General features: G+C 37.7%; 2 protein-coding genes across 3 annotated transcripts in view; both read right to left on the reverse strand.

Annotated features, from left to right (window-relative positions):
• Nucleotides 1–733: 733 nt before the first annotated feature.
• LOC131105597 (amine sulfotransferase-like) lies at nucleotides 734–9,051 on the reverse strand. The gene is made up of 7 exons (XM_058053894.2): nucleotides 8,915–9,051; nucleotides 4,792–4,935; nucleotides 4,487–4,704; nucleotides 4,284–4,410; nucleotides 4,118–4,212; nucleotides 3,436–3,616; nucleotides 734–2,062 (listed from the first exon to the last, which is right to left on the reverse strand). Exons 2-7 carry the CDS (start codon nucleotides 4,928–4,930, stop codon nucleotides 1,938–1,940), a joined length of 885 nt encoding a protein of 294 aa, XP_057909877.2. The 5' UTR covers nucleotides 4,931–4,935; nucleotides 8,915–9,051; the 3' UTR covers nucleotides 734–1,937.
• A 6,447-nt stretch (nucleotides 9,052–15,498) lies between these two features.
• zufsp (zinc finger containing ubiquitin peptidase 1) overlaps nucleotides 15,499–17,522 on the reverse strand; it is a 33,930-nt gene continuing 31,906 nt past the window's right edge. For both annotated transcript variants that reach the window (XM_058053890.2, XM_058053892.2), the window contains one exon: nucleotides 15,499–15,661. In XM_058053890.2, the coding sequence (XP_057909873.2) occupies nucleotides 15,614–15,661 (48 nt within the window). In that variant the 3' untranslated portion in view covers nucleotides 15,499–15,613. The remainder of the gene's footprint in view (nucleotides 15,662–17,522) is intronic.

A 17,522-nucleotide genomic window follows, 5' to 3' on the forward strand; every position in this document is an offset into this window, starting at 1 on the left:
CTGCTGTTATAATCTCACCTGTAATAGCTCCTGGACAATTTGGAAAGCAGCTGAAGATCCACTGACCTGATTTGCTGGGTTTTTCCCCGGTGTCCGATGAGGAACTAGACGGGGAGGCGGCGGTAGACTTGTCCGTGTTGTGGTGTCTCCTTTTTAAGGGGGTCTGCATGTTTGTCGAGCTTTCCGTTCTTTGAGAATCCGTAGTGTTTCCAAACATACCATTCAAACGTTCCGGGGGGGTTAAATATAAAAACGTTTTCGCTGTTGCTTGCCTGCCAACGTCCATGCTGTTTTACTAGTAGTCTTATGTGCCTCTCGACTTCCGTCCGTATTCAATACAAAATGCGAAATAATGATGGTGCATTCATTGCGCCTGGGGAACAGCATATGGGGTGAAGTTGAATTAATTATTATATAATTATTACATTAATATATATATATATAATACATTATATAATATAATATAAAACGGCGCTTGAATCGGATTTTACCAACACCCACAAACGCATCGCGATGAATCTAGATTTCACCTGTCGATTGCATCCATACCCGGTGAATGAGCCGATGCGCTCGCATCGCGCGCATGCGCATCGATGTATAGATTAATATGATTATTTTCCACACCCTTAATGTAGATGTGCTAATTCCACCCCCAAAAATGCATCGAAGTTGCCTAAAAACAAGTACAACATTACTGTTTTCTTTGTATTTTTATTTAATATTCAACTCTATGGAACCACTTTAGTGTGGATTAAATTAAAGTCATAATTTCAGAAAGAAAATTTACAAGAAGAAAGTTGACATTGTTGGAAAATTAAAAAGAAAAAAACAGCAATAAATAGTCCAAATATTGAGAGAAAAGGTTGTAATCTAACAAGAAAAATAAATGTTTTTGTCATAATATTATGAGGAATAATAATGCCATTTAGTAATGTCAAGTTGAAATAGTCAAAGAAAAATAACAATAGTTTTTAAACTTAAACTTAATCAAGAAAAAAAAAAAGTCATATTTCATCAATAAGTCAAAATATTGAGAGAGGTAAAATGACAAGAAAAAAAGTATTTTTTGGCCGTAATATGATGAAGAAAAATAAAAAAATAAGTTGAAATATTCAACAATAAGTCATTTCATTTATTTATATTATATATATTATAATATTTTTAAAATAATATAAAATAATAATATTTTATATTATTTATTCATCATTTTATTTATAAAAGTCAAGTTAAAATTACTGCAGATAAAGTTGTAATTTTTGGAAAATTATGTTGTGGGTAAAATGCTAATGTGACAAGAAAGTCAAAATGTTATGGATTAAAGTCATAATTTAAAAGAAAAAATTATCATAAAAAAGTCATAATTAAGAAAGAAAATTTACAAGAAGAAAGTTGAAATTGTTGGAAAATTAACAAGGAAAAAAACCCAGCAATAAATAGTCCAAATATTGAGAGAGCCAATCACAGGGCACATATAGACATAGAGATATAGACTTTCTTTATAATTGTTTTTCTTTTTAATTGTGATAATTGTTTTTAATTCTGTAAAGCACTTTGTGTTGCATGTCTTTGCAGGAAAAGTGCTCTACAAATAAAGTTGATTTGATATACGTAGACAAACAACCATTCACACTCACATTCATACCTATGGACAATTTGGAGTGGCTAATTAACCTAGCATGTTTTTGGAATGTGGGAGGAAACTGTAATGTCGGGAGGGCTCTAATGATGTGAAAAACACATTTAGAAGGTTTGCCTGTGAAACTACACACAGACAGGCTGAATAGAAATGCACATCCGTGTGAATATTGTTTTTTTACAGATATACGAGGAACCAAAGGTTCAAGAAGAAGAATGCCTGCAGACACCTTTCACGGCTACAACGGCAGGAGCAGAGGACAAAGGTAACGGAAAAGGTGAAAGCGCTTTGCATGTACTGATCACGCCATGTCTGTCATGTCCCACGTGAACGACACTGGGAAATCCTCCATCTCCCTCTGGAAGACCTGGTCAAAGATCTCATTCTGGGCCACGGTGAAGTGGTTCTTCCAGTCACCGATGGTTCCTTGAATTTGCACACAGGAGAACAACGCTGTCATTATCTCTGGTTTACTAACATGGGATCCAGACTTGATCGGACTGGACGTCTAACTCAGGGCTGGTCCAGCAGGACCATGACTTTCATATTTAGTAAAGATATGCTAAGAAGTGACATCATATTAGCTTTGGCGTAGATGTGAAAAACACATTTTTTTAATTTTTTCTTAAGTTTTTTATCACAAATTTACTTCATTTTCATTTTATTTGGACTTTATTCTCGTAATATTAGGACTTATTACCCAATCAATTTTTTATAATGACAACTTAACTTGTTTTGTTTGTTCCTCGTAATATTATGACTTAAACTTAATATTAATATTTAATATTTACTTTTCTTTTTTCTCAAATTATGACAAAAAATTCAGACTACAACTCTTGACTTTATTTACTGTTCTTTACCACATTTTTACTATAATGTTTTCTTTCTAATTTTCCAACAATGTCAACTTCCTTGTTGGAAATGTTCATTCCTGTAATTATGACTTTAATCCCATAACATTTGGACTTGTAATATTCGGAATTTTCCAACAACAACATTTTCCAGAAATGACAACTTTATGTGTATTAAGTTTAACTTTAAAAATGAATGCTTTTTTTCTTTTTTCTTCTCTTTTTCTTTCAACTTGACGCTACTAAATGCCATTATTATTTCTCATAATATTATGACAAAAACATTAATTTTTCTTGTTGGACTACCTTTTTCTCTCAATATTTGGACTATTTATTGCTGTTTTTTTTCTTTTTAATTTACCAACAATTTCAACTTTCTTCTTGTAAATTTTCTTTCTGAAATTATGACTTTAATCCCAAAACATTTTGACTTTCTTGTCACATTAGCATTTTACCCCAACATAATTTTCCAAAAATTACAACTTTATCTGTAATAATTTTAACTTGACTTTCATAAATAAAATGATAAATAATAAATAATGTATTAAATTTATTTATAATAATTAAATAATATATTATTATTTTTATTATTATTTTTAAGTAATATTATATTATATATAATATTATAAAATATAAATAAATAGATAGATAGATAGATAGATAGATAGATAGATAGATAGATAGATAGATAGATAGATAGATAGATAGATAGATAGATAGATAGATAGATAGATAGATAGATAGATAGATAGATAGATAGATAGATAGATAGATAGATAGATAGATAGATAGATAGATAGATAGATAGATAGATAGATAAAATGACTTTTATTGTTGAATATTTCAACTTGATACTGACATTATTTTTCTTCATTATATTACGGCCAAAAAAATACTTTTTTTCTTGTTAAATTGCAACTTTTACCTCTCTCAATATTTTGAGCTTACCTTTCCTCATGAATCTGCCCATGTGGTGATTGAACAGGTCATCTGACACGTGCTCGTAGTTGGCCTGAGGAATCTTCTTCATGTTGCTGAAGGTGCTGTACTTCACCACGTCGGCCAGCTGCTCCTCCGTCAGCTCCTTCCCGAGGAACGTGCAGAGCTTCTTCACTGACACGTTCAGGTTCTGCACATGAGCACAGCCACCGGTCATTCGGGATTCTTTCATACGGTCCTCGTAGAGAGGTTGTTTAAGAGCAGGGGTGCACAAAGTTTTTGCAGCTGAATCATCATTTATAACTTTTTTCTTAAAAGTAAGATTTTTTTCCTTAATTTTTCAACTCCACGCTACTAAAATGGCATTACATTATTAAGGTTAAAGCGGTAGAAAATAAATGAATGAATGAATATTATGAGAGAACAGTTGTAATCTAAAAAGATAGCCTTAATTTTTGTCCTAATATCATGCGTAAAAATAATGTAATTTTACAAGCATTAAAAATGTCAATTGAAGAAAGTTGAAAATGTTGCAAAATTTAAAGTAAAAAAAAAGCAAAAAAAACACAAAAAACAGCTGAAATATTTACGGAAATAGTCAAAATATGAAGAATACTAGTAATGCATGCACTATTCATCGCTGGCAAACGTTTGGACACCCCTTGGTCTAAGATGCCACATGAGCTCCTACGTGGATCATTTCCTCATAGGTGATGAAGAACATGTCGATGTCGTCTCTGTGAGAATACCAAGTCTTCACATGCTGGAACCAGCCGGAGCCAAACACTGAAAGCAGAAACATCCCAACGTCATACGCCTCCGTCAAGACCATCTCACGGTCCGGACAAAGATCTCACCATCTCCTCGGAGGAACTTCTCAAAGAAGTCTTCAAAGCTTGTGGGTGTGTCCAGCATCTTTGCAAGATGATGGAAGTGGTAGTAAGAAACCAGGACATCTTTGGGGTTTCTCGCCACATAGATCACCTAAAATGGTTCCAAAGAGGTTTCTTTGTCCTTTGTTTTGAGTTTGCGTGGATGCAGTTGGAGCTAGAAAACATACCTTACCCTTCTTCTGCCCGAGGGCCGCGGGCATGAGGTGGTAAGGAAGGTGGGTGACCCTCAGCCTGGGTGACGGTGCAGTCAGGAACGCCTCTCTGCTGCCAATGACCTCAATCCAGGGAACGAGATCACCGTTGCAGGGCATCTTTGCGACGCTGTAAACCGTCATATCGCCCTTGGCCTCCAGAAGCAGCAAGATCTGCTGCATCCATACCGTGCCTGTGACACAATACACACGCATAAAGGACGTCCATTTCCTGCTGAAATGCATCACCTTCTTCTCTACTCCACTCCTCCATCAAGTACCTGATTTGGGATAGGTGACGACAAAGATGTCAGAGTCTCTCATCTCCAGTTTGCTAATACCGTCCACATCGTCAGGATCGTGAATTCCACGAATGAAATTGAAGCCTCTGTGTGCCACCAGTTCATATTTATGGTCCATTCCACCTCACAGGGAACACAAGACATCCGTCTTTAAACCAGCACAGTTGGCAAGTATGTGACAAGTATCATTACACTAAACGCACCGTCCTTCCTGCACATTGCTATAAAGTTGGTCATGTACCACTGTACACAGTAATCCCTCCTTTTTGGCTGATATCTGCTTCCAGGACCCCACCCTCATACGTGAATATTTTCATAGTTACACCATAGAAAACCTGTTTACCATCTTATAATCAACATTATTAGAGCCCTACAGACATGAACTAACACCCCTATAGTCACCTTCACACTCCTAGTACCCAACACAGTAGACATACTAAGACATGCAAGAAGACATACATAGAAAACCTGTTTAACACCTTCGAGACAGGCTTTTAAACATTATTAGAGCCATCTAGACATGAAATAACACCCCTATAGCACCTTTAAGAGATACATATTAAGACATACAAAACCTGTTTACAACACCTCTATAGTCATCTTTACACTCCTATTATTCAACATAGTAGACATAAAATATACAAAACCTGATAACGACCTTCTAAATGCGCTTTTCAACATTAGAGCCCTCTAGACATAAAATAACACCCCTATAGTCAGTTCTAAACTCCTTTCACACAATATGGTACACAAACCAAAAGATACTAAGACATATAAAACCTATTTATGACCTTCTAAATGCGCTTTTCAACATTAGAGCCCTCTAGACATAAAATAACACCCCTATGGTCACATTTTCACTCCTATTACTGAATATAGTAGACGTAACGAGATAATAAGATATACAGTATAAGACATAAAAATGTTTACGACCTTCTAAATATGTTTTTTAACATTATTAGAGCCCTCTAGACATAAAACAACACCCCTATAGTCAGTTCTACACTCCTATTACCCAATATAGTAGATATAACAAGAGATAATAAGACATAGAAAACCTGTTTATGACTTTCTAAATACGGTTTTCAACATTAGAGCCCTCTAGACATGAATTAACACCCCTATAGTCACCTTTACACTCCTTTTACCAAATATAGTAGACATCGTAAGAGATAATAAGACATACAGTATAAGACATACAAAACCTGTTTACGACCTTCTAAATATGGTTTTAACATTATTAGAGCCCTCTAGACATGAATTAACACCCATATAGTCAGCCCTACACTCCTATTACACAATATAGTAGATATAACAAGAGATAATAAGACATAGAAAACCAGTTTAGCACCTTTGAAATGGGGGTTTTACCATTATTAGAGCCCTCTACACATAAAATAACAACCCTATAGTCAGTTCTACACTCCTATTACCCAATATAGTAGATATAACAAGACATAATAAGACATAGAAAACCTGTTTATGACCTTCTATATACGGTTTTCAACATTAGAGCCCTCTAGACATGAATTAACACCCCTATAGTCACCTTTACACTCCTATTACCAAATATAGTAGACATAGTAAGAGATAATAAGATATACAGCATGAGACATAAAAAGCCTGTTTGCGACCTTCTAAATATGTTTTTTCACATTATTAGAGCCCTCTAGACATAAAATAACACCCCTATAGTCAGTTCTACACTCCCATTACCCAATATAGTAGATATAACAAGAGATAATAAGACATAGAAAACCTGTTTATGACCTTCTAAATATGGTTTTCAACATTAGAGCCCCCTAGACATGAATTAACACCCGTATAGTCACCTTTACACTCCTATTACCAAATATAGTAGACATAGTAAGAGATAATAAGATATACAGTATAAGACATAAAAAACCTGTTTACGACCTTCTAAATGTGGTTTTTCACATTATTAGAGCCCCGTAGACATAAAATAACACCCCTGTAGTCAGTTCTACACTCCTATTATCCAATATAGTAGATATAACAAGAGATAATAAAACATAGAAAACCTGTTTACGACCTTCTAAATACGGTTTTCAACATTAGAGCCCCCTAGACATGAATTAACACCCCTATAGTCACCTTTACACTCCTATTACCAAATATAGTAGACATAGTAAGAGATAATAAGACATACAGTATAAAACATAGAAAACCTGTTTATGACCTTCTAAATAACGCTTTTTAACATTATTAGAGCCCTCTAGACATTAATTAACACCCCTATAGTTGGTCCTACACTCCTATTACTCAATACAGTAGACATAAGAGAAAGTAAGACATATAAAACTGTTTAGCACCTTTTCAAATGTGGGTTTTACCATTATTAGAGCCCTCTAGACATAAAATAACAATCCTATAGTCAGTTCTACACTCCTATTACCCAATATAGTAAATATAATAAGAGATAATAAGACATAGAAAACCTGCTTACGACCTTATAAATATGGGTTTCAACATTAGAGCCCTCGAGACATGAATTAACACCCCTATAGTCACACTCCGATTACTGACTATAGTAGACGTAAAGAGATAATAAGACATACAGTATAAGACATAAAAACCTGTTTACGACCTTCTAAATGTTTTTAACATTATTCGAGCCCCCAGACATAAAATAACACCCCTATAGTCAGTTCTAAACTCCTTTCACACAATATAGTAGACATACCAAGAGATACTAAGACACAGAAAACCTATTTATGACCTTCTAAATTCACTTTTCAACATTAGAGCCCTCTAGACATAAAATAACACCCCTATAGTCAGTTCTTAACTCCTTTCACACAATATAGTAGAACATACCAACAGATACTAAGACATGGAAAACCTGTTTACAACCTTCTAAATATGGTTTTCAACATTAGAGCCCTCTAGACATGAATTAACACCCCTATAGTCACATTTTCACTCCTATTACTTAATATAGTAGACATAACGAGATAATAGGATATACAGTATAAGACATAAAAAAACCTGTTTACGACCTTGTAAATATGTTTTTTAAACATTATTAGAGCCCTTTAGACATAAAATAACACCCCTATAGTCAGTTCTACACTCCTGTTACCCAATATAGTAGATATAACAAGAGATAAAAAGACATAGAAAACCTGTTTGCAACCTTCTAAATACAGTTTTCAACATTAGAGCGCTCTAGACATGAATTAACAACCCTATAGTCACCTTTAAACTCCTATTACTGAATATAGTAGACATAACAAGAGCTAATAAGACATAAAAAACTGTTTACGACCTTCTTAATATGTTTTTAACATTATTGGAGCCCTCTAGACACTCCATTTTGCCATTTTCATACCTGAATCCAAACTGTTTTTTTACTGGCCGGTGACACATTCTAATAATAGAATTTAACAGTTGAAAGTTGAAATATTTGGAAAAAAATAGATAATTTTAGAGGAATTAAGTCAAAATATGAAAAATATGACAAGAAAAAACAATATTCTTACAAGAATAAACTTAAAAAAAATAGTAAGTAGACATTGTAAGTAATACTATTAAAAGTACTAAATCATTTTAGTAGCACAGTTCAAATAGTCAAGAAAATATTAATTTGTAACATTGTAACAAAATGCTAACATTAGGTTGGGGGAAAAAGTCATATACTTTGAGAATAACGTCAAAATATTATGGGAATAAATGTTAGATGTAATGGATAGATTTACTACAAGAAACTTGAAATATTTTTGGAAAATGCAAGAAAAAGCATCGGCAGAAAAAAGGTGGACAAAAATAGCAAAGAGTGAAGTTGGTCCTAATTGAATATATAATATTACTATATATAGAATATGACAAGCTTTTAGTGAGAAGCATCCAGTCACATTGTAAGTTGATGCCAGTAATTGTTCCTGTAAGCTTGCCCTACATTTCCGTGTACAAATGGAAGAAACTGCGAGCGTGTCGTTGAATATGTTGTTGTCTGTCAATCTCCGTGACGGAGTCTCCGGGGCTAAAGACGTCTCACTACTTCCGTCCACTTAGTACAGTACCTGCCTAAAGAGCGGCTGGTAAACTACCAAGAAAGTTGGGCGTGTTTGCGTGTACTTACTCTGCTTGCTGCTCTCGAATCCGACACAGAAAGCGACCTCGTTTGACGTCCAGTGGAAGAACTCTGATGGATCGTCTTCATCGCTTTAAATACGCTGCCAGGTCCCGCCTCCTTCCTCGCTGATGCTTGCACATCAACCGTGACACTTTTAACCCATATCAGGATTGGAAAACACGTCATTTTGACGGCTAAAACCCAATGTAGTGATATTTTACTAGCTTACTGTTGAGTACATTTCTGAGCTGTTTATTCAGCGCGGACAGGAAGTAAAGCGAGCGCTATTATGTGTTTATTGTGAAGGCCGGAAGAGTGCACAACACCTCTGGTGTCACCGTCACACATTACTATAGTGTAATTGTAATGTTTTAGTGCATTACAATTGTGAAATGGAAATGAGCTCGTTCACCTGATACAGTGAAGCCATATCCGGGATGGTCACGTGACAACCACACCAAAATTGTGCTTATACGTGACTTGTCAAGCATATATCACTTATTTTGTGCTGTCTTTGGGAGATTTCGTTTCATGTCAATGGTGTCTCAGATATTCAGAAACCTTTTTCATGTGTCCTTATAGAAGGAAGAAATCAATTTCTGCCTTTTACGAAAATCATTTTACTGCTTTTATGGCTTTGTTGCTGCCCGTGTTGCTGTACAGATATTACATTTATACATGACATTGACACGATTTTTATTAGATGTCCGTTTTCCGCCACTGAAAAAAAAACTCCCAAGATAATTATGAGATACTAAGTGCGCATGTGCCGAGTGTCATGTGACAAAGGACGCAGTGAAGGTGAAGTTCATTCATTCATTTTCTACCGCTTTTCCTCACGAGGGTCGCAGGGGGTGCTGGAGCCTATCCCAGCTGTCTTCGGGCGAGAGGCGGGGTACACCCTGGACTGGTCGCCAGCCAATCACAGGGCACATATAGACAAACAACCATTCACACTCACATTCATACTAATGGACAATTTTGAGTCACCAATTAACCTAGCATGTTTTTGGAATGCGGGAGGAAACCGGAGTACCCGGAGAAAACCCATGCATGCACGGGGAGAACATGCAAACTCCACACAAAGATGGCCGAGGGTGGAATTGAACCCTGGTCTCCTAGCTGTGAGGTTTGCGAGCTAACCACTCGACTGCCGTGCCGCCTCGAAGGTGAAGTTTTTTATAAATAATTAAAAAATAATTATGACTTACCTAATAATTTCATCTCATTACTTAGCTTGCAATTTAAAATTTTCCATAATTATGACTTTCCTATCTAATAATTATTTGTTTTTATGTCATCATTTTGACTTCTCATAATTCAGATTTTCCTATCTCATCATTTTCACTTTTTTAGCCCATAGTTCTGACTTTTTATGTCACAATTGTGGTTTTTTTTTCATTTTCTACCGCTTATCCTCGCGATGGTCGTAGGAGGTGCTGGAGCCTATCCCAGCTGTCTTCAGTCGAAAGGCGGGGTACACCCTGGACTGGTGGCCAGCCAATCACAGGGCACATATAGACAAACAACCATTCACACTCACATTCATACCTATGGACAATTTGGAGTGGCCAATTAACCTAGCATGTTTTTGGAATGTGGGAGAACATGTAAACTCCACACAGAGATGGCCGAGGGCGGGATTGAACTTGGGTCTCCGAGCTGTGAGGTCTACGCGCTAACCACTCGAACACCGTGCAGCCCCAAATATGAAAATATTTGTCACAATCTGCATCGCCTCCTGTGTGACAGTTTTTGTGTTTCACGTTGTTTGCCTTAGTTCCGGTTTTCATGCTCTTATTTTGTAGTTTTTCCTGTGTTGGTCTGTCCTGTGTTCCGTCACGTGTACACCCTCTGCTACGCGCACCTGTTTCTAATTTGATTGTTGTATTTAGTTCAGCCGGGTGCGTCTGTTTTTTGTTGGTGCATTGTTTGTTATTTACAACGTGTCGTATGCCAGTGCTGCAATCGCCGAATTTCAAGAAAAAAGGCTAAGCTTTTTCCTGCACCATTCGCTTCATCTCTGCATCCTGGGGTCGCATCGCAACACCCGCATGACGAACCGTTCCCAAAGCAGCAAAGTTTCTGCTTGTCGGAGAACTTTTTTTTTTAATTGCTTGTTTGTCAACAGGATTTTTATTATTGATGATTTCTTCAGTGGTGCTTCTTCCAGCATGGGATCTGGCTTGAGAGCTGAGGCCATTCAGAAGGCTATGAAGAAGTACCGTGCTTGGCTGAGAGTGTACAGCCACACCCATACGTATCAGGAAGCCCGCTCTTCTGTGACATCACAAAAGAACAGTTTTACCACGCCCACTGAAACCCAGAATTTTGAGCCATCCCAAACTTTTTTCAGGGCTCACTTCCAAATGCGTAAACCTCATTATCTGAAACTTTGGCATGGTTTAACACCAGAATACAACATTTCGAACTATATTTACAAAAGTGGAAAAAGCATAATAGGTCCCCTTTAAAATGTGTCTGTGAGATCTTGAACATTTTCAAGCAGAAGAGGAGTACATTTTAGGTCCAGTTCCTCTTTAAATAAACAAAGCCTACACAATGATCACGCCGCAACAAATGTTAGAAAATATTTCAAACAAATTCTCGGTTCAAGAAGTATGGATTTTCACACAGCCAGGTTGCATCTTGAATGAAACTACTTCAGATCAGCAGGAAACCAACTGAAGCCTATGTATTGATATTTTTCATTGTTCCCGTCCAGCCATTGGGGCAGCCATATTGTTGATCTAATTGTTGATCTATTGTTGATCTAAATGCCCTTACATGCTAAACAGATTTGCTCTGTGTCAGGAAAGGTGTTGGCTACAACTTCCCTGTACCATGAAATTTTATTTGCCGTTATTTGATGTTTTTGTTATGCGCATTTGGAACGACCGGACCGGAGCAAGAAGAAACACAGAAAGGAAGAAGAGAAACACACCCCCAGGAAGCGGAACCCGGCCCACCCCAGGTAACCCCAGGCCTGACTACCGACATAGGACCGCCCCGGCCAGGACAGAAGAGTCCCGGGCACACTGCCCCATGGAGGACCGGGCGGCAGAGATGGAACGCCCTGCCCCAGACCCCAGCAGAGCCCCCCGCCCCGTATATCTACATATATAGCCATACACACACGCACACACACACACACACACAAATATATATATATATATATATAATTATAATAAAACTAATAATTATTTATTTAAATATTTAAAACAATAAATACATAAAATCAGCTCAGACACACGCGCACACCCCATCCACTCAATATGCACACACGCAAGCACACACCGTGGACGTCCCCGGGTGGGGCGTCACAGGGTGGGGGACCCAGGGGTCCCAGACCCACAACCAGGCCCCGAGCCCAGGGAGGTAGGACCGCCAAGGGATAGCACCCCCAAACCCCCTCGACCACAGCCCACCACTACTAAACAATGGATCAGTCTACTGACTAGTAAATTTGACTAGTAAATTTTCCTCCAATTTTGGCTCAGATTGCACCCTCAACCAATCTCTCAAAAATTGGTTTCTGCTCTTCTTCAGCTTGTTGGTGATCTAATCTGATGATGACGGGCGGGTCTGTTCTTATCTCATAGTTGTCGAGTTTTCCGCAACATTCTTTCCAGCTATCAACATTTTTGTCTTTGATTGCTGAGGCACGTCTTGCTTGCTGAGTTTTAGTCAGGTTCTTGATGACCACAAAGGTCTAACCTTAAGCACTTGTCATAAGTTCCTCAGTAAATACTGCATTTTGTGTACTTTATTGTAAAGCGAGAACTTCTTTTCTGACTCACTTGTTGCCTTGTTTTCGATGGTTCACCAAGCTCTTGGTTTGTTGTGGTATTTGTTTAAAATCTGTTAAAGGGGACCTATTATACTTGATCCTTTGTATTGAGTTGTGGACTCCATAGAGCAGCTCGACACAATAAAAGAGCTTTCTAGATCTTCCAGAATCTGCGCCTTTTTCCAGCTGCATTTCCATGGATTTGGTCTACATCCGGGCACTGCTACGGCACCATGGTTGGTCACATGCCTAAAGTGCTTCTATGGTAATGGTTTAATTTCATTTGAACATGCATCAGATTCCAATTGAATGCATCCCATAATCAGTTCACAGTTCCACATGTCCAAAAGGAGTAGGAAGAAGCAAAGCTTATTAAATCCTACCCCTTTATCTGGTACTTTTACAATCACTAACTGTTACATTTGTTTACTTCCGGCATTCCATAATACAGTTTAAGTTTTTTTTTGTTTGTTTATTTTTTTTTAATAATGCACCTCGTACCAAAGTAGGAGGTGAGGTGAGCATCCAATGACATAATGGGTACCATAGTAAGTGTCAATATGGTGACATATATAGCACATCATGACTGGTTCAAGACTCTTCATCCTTGTATTTAGCATCCTTGTATTTCTAACTACGAACAAACCCGACTTTCTAATAAAGTGGGTATAGGAGTTGATGACAAATGAATAAAATCTTTGGAGAGCTAATTGAAAAGTCTTTAGGAGCTACTAGAGACCCCTGACTTACCGTGTATGAGAATGGTAACGAAGGCACCGCTGGTGCTGTGGTGCTCCTGCAACCTCGCCTGCCTGAGGAGGAGCACTCATTGTCGGACACACTTGTCGGTCAGAGGTGCCGCTGGTGCCATGCGCAGAAGCCGAATGCGAGGGCGCCGTGTCAACTAACTGCAGACAATCTTAGCACAACATCGCTAGTGAAAATGTCATCATTACACTTTATTTGCGGGGACTACCAAACTGTGGTTCGCTCTACCTCTGTGGACGCACACAGCGTGTCCAACAATGTATCTTTGCCGCTGAGAGCGCATTGCTTTTGGATATTTCACATTCATGTTCACAAAAACAGTCCAGAAAAGCACAATTTAAACATTTTCAAGCTGTAGAAGTGAAGCAAACTACCCTCCAATTTTGGCTTGGAATTCCCCTCTGAAAAGTGGAACTTCCTGTTCGATAAGATTTTATCTAATTCTTGGGTTCCAATTTTTTGCTTGTTTTTTAAGCCGGAGATGGATGGTCACTGCCAACATCAGCCCCTGTGGAGGTGTGTGTCTTGTGGGTGTTAATACTGCTACAGAAGCACTTAGACATCCAAATGGAGTCTGTTTATGATATAAACCTCCATGTGTATATGCCATGTGGTTTATGTGCATGCAGTGTTGCCAACAACAGGGCTGTAAATTCAAAAAGTCCATAGCGTCTTTCATTAATTGTCCCTACTCCATATTTTCTGGTTGTTTCTCTCCAGTCTTGATGTTCATCATTGCAGGCTCCCTAAATGGTTAATTTGTCTTTTGTTTTTGTTTTGGCAACAAGGTGTTCTAACTGGTCTCTATCTCCTCATCTGTGTATTCTGATGTGGGTGCATACACCTGCATGATAGTCACAATTCTCGCGCCTGCAATTCCCTCTTATTTACCCCTTATGCACGAGTGACTGGACCCTACACTCTTCCATAAGTGGGTTAAAATCACCCATACTAGAATCAATGCCTTTTTATGCCAATTTTGCCATTTTGGTTAGGAATAATCACTTGTATGATATTTAGTATTATATTTAGGACCACACAAGAATGATTTCATGTTAGAAACATCTTCATTTTTCACTTTTTTACATATTTGAAAAAGAAAATGACCCTGTACAACAATAGAAAATGTGAGGATCCATTGTGTGTTGCATAAAGGTAAGTTAAAAATGTGAATGGCATGATATCAAAAATATATTTTTTGAGGAATACCTGGAATATGAAATGATGAAAAAATTTCAGGTTGTTTTTGAAGAAAAACAAACACTAAAATTTCTTAAAATCAATAAAAGATATGTTAAAAATGTGAATGGCATGATATCAAAAATAGAATTTTTGAGGAATACCTGGAATATTAATTAATATATAATATTAATTTTTCATTACAAAGATATTTCAAGAAAACAACCTGACCGGGTCATTTTTGACCCACTTGTGCATCTAAGGGTTGAGGAGGCTGCTGACCTGTTAAAGGCTCAAAGCAGTGGTTCTCCTCCAAATTTCACATTTGCTCTCCAGGCTGATGGGGAGTTTGATGGGTGGCTGTCGTTGGTTCTCCTGAACTATACATGGAAAAAATAATTAAAATAAAAATTATAAAAAAAATTGCTACCAACCCCATGATGAAAGTCAATAATCATGCTTACATTAGTTACTTCGGTACGAGGTACATTATTTAAAAAAAAAACCTTAAACTGTATTATGAAAGCAGGAAGTGAACAAATGTAACAGTTAGTGGTTGTAAAAGTACCAGATGGAGGGGTAGGATTTAATAAGCTTTGCTTCTTCCTACTCCTTTTGGACATGTGGAACTGGGAACTGATTATGGGATGCATTCAATTGTAATGTGATGCATGTTCAAATGAAATAAAACCATTACCATTACCATTACATTGATGTGCTTCTTTTGGTCTCCGCTTTGCTGTCTTGTCAGTGCTGCATTTGAGGAAGCATCTCCCACCCCTGATGTCTTATCAGTCCGAATCACTAATTAATATTACCTGCTAAAATGACAAAAACAGATTCATTTAAAAAAAAAAACTTTATTAGCAAATACTGTATAGAGCAGAATACTGTACATCTTCAAGTGATATATTTATACTCATATTAAAAGAAAAAGGCCGCAAGATTGGTGGGAAAAGTGTTTCAGTTCACGGGATCCTTTCAGCACTCAGTGTCCGAGAGTTCAGGATGCTGACCTGTTAAAACAGCAGCAATGAAACATAGAAAATGATACTAGCGCTGTCATCTAACCAACAAAGCCTATTCATCACTGCACACTGGCTGGGAGGAGTTTGTAGTCGTCCGTCGAATTTTGCGCAAAATTTTTTTTTATGGTATCATTTACATATTATTTTGCCTACATGAAGCACTTTCAAGTATAAAAATATCTAATTGAGGTAAAACAAATCCCTTGTTTATTATTCTTAATCGGTTCCATACCCGACCACATGAGTGAAAAAGCTGCATTCCATTAATTGATGGAATATTTTCATATTTGGAGCTGCACAGTGGACGAGTGGTTAGTGCATAGGCCTCACAGCTCGGAGACCCGAGTTCAATCCCGCTCTCGGCCATCTCTGTGTGGAGTTTGCATGTTCTCCCCGTGCATGCGTGGGTTTTCTCCGAGTACTCCGGATTCCTCCCACATTCCAAAAACATTCTAGGTTAATTGGCCAATCCAAATTGTCCATAGGTATGAATGTGAGTGTGAATGGTTGTTTGTCTATATGTGCCCTGTGATTGGCTGGCCACCAGTCCTGGGTGTACCCCGCCTCTCGCCCAAAGACAGCAGGGATAGGCTCCAGCACCACCTGTGACCATCGTGAGGAAAAGCGGTAGAAAATGAATTAATGTTCCAAAATCAACCAGTCCAGGGTGTACCCCGCCTTTTGACTGAAGACAGCTGGGATAGGCTCCAGCACTCCCCCCAAAAAATCCCCCCAAAAACTTTAAACTGTATTATGAAAAGCAGGAAGTGAACAAATGTAACAGTGATTGTAAAAGTACCAGATGGAGGGGTAGGATTGAATAAGCTTTGCTTCTTCCTACTCCTTTTGGACATGTGGAACTGGGAACTGATTATGGGATGCACTCAATTGTAATCTGATGCATGTTCAAATGAAATAAAACCATTACCATTACCATTAATGTCTTCTTTGTCTTCATTGACTACACATTACAGGGACAGTATTACAAAGACCACAGAGCACATCGCACACCACAACAGTGTAAACAGACAATCAACATGACAAGTAACAGCAACAGGCCAGGCAGACAGATCAGGGTGGCTGTGCTTGTTTGGGAACAGGCTTTTCCCAAGACGGTCCTTCCTGAACTTAATAGTTTTGTATCTTCACCCCGAAGGTAGTGGATGAGGTAGTGATTCAGTGGGTGGGCGACATCCTGTGCTATGTTATTGTCGATGCGAAAGATGGACCTGTTGCTTAGTTCTGTTAGGCTGGGCGTGGGGAGATGGATGATTTTCGCAGCTGTGTTTGTGACGCACGTGAGTTTGGTGACAGAAAGTAAAACAGTACAAAAGGATACAGTACAGTACAATCATGCTTTGGTAGAGTTACAACAGGTGGTGGGGTGCAACATGTCGGCCTATTAGTTTGCAAATTGCTGACAGTCTTTGTTGGCTTCCTTTTTGATTAGATAATAGATAGATGGTAATGGTAATGGTTTTTATTTCATTTGAACATTCATCAGATTACAATTGAGTGCATCCCATAATCAGTTCCCAGTTCCACATGTCCAAAAGGAGTAGGAAGAAGCAAAGCTTATTAAATCCTACCCCTCCATCTGGTACTTTTACAATCACTAACTGTTGCATTTGTTCACATCCTGCTTTCCATAATACAGTTTAAGGTTTTTTTTTGTTTGTTTTTTTTTTTTTAAATAATACCGTACCGAAGTAGGAGGTGATATGAGCATCGCCATAATGGGTACCAAAGTAAGTGTCAATATAGTGATATATATAGCACATCATGACTGGTTCAAGACTCTTCATCCTTTTATTTATTTTATTTAGCAAACATCAACTGCTTGTATTGT

The sequence above is a fragment of the Doryrhamphus excisus genome, linkage group LG5 (assembly GCF_037039965.1).
Source record: "Doryrhamphus excisus strain RoL-2023G ecotype Guam linkage group LG5, RoL_Dexc_Guam_v1.1, whole genome shotgun sequence".
Classification (NCBI taxonomy): Eukaryota; Metazoa; Chordata; class Actinopteri; order Syngnathiformes; family Syngnathidae; genus Doryrhamphus; species Doryrhamphus excisus.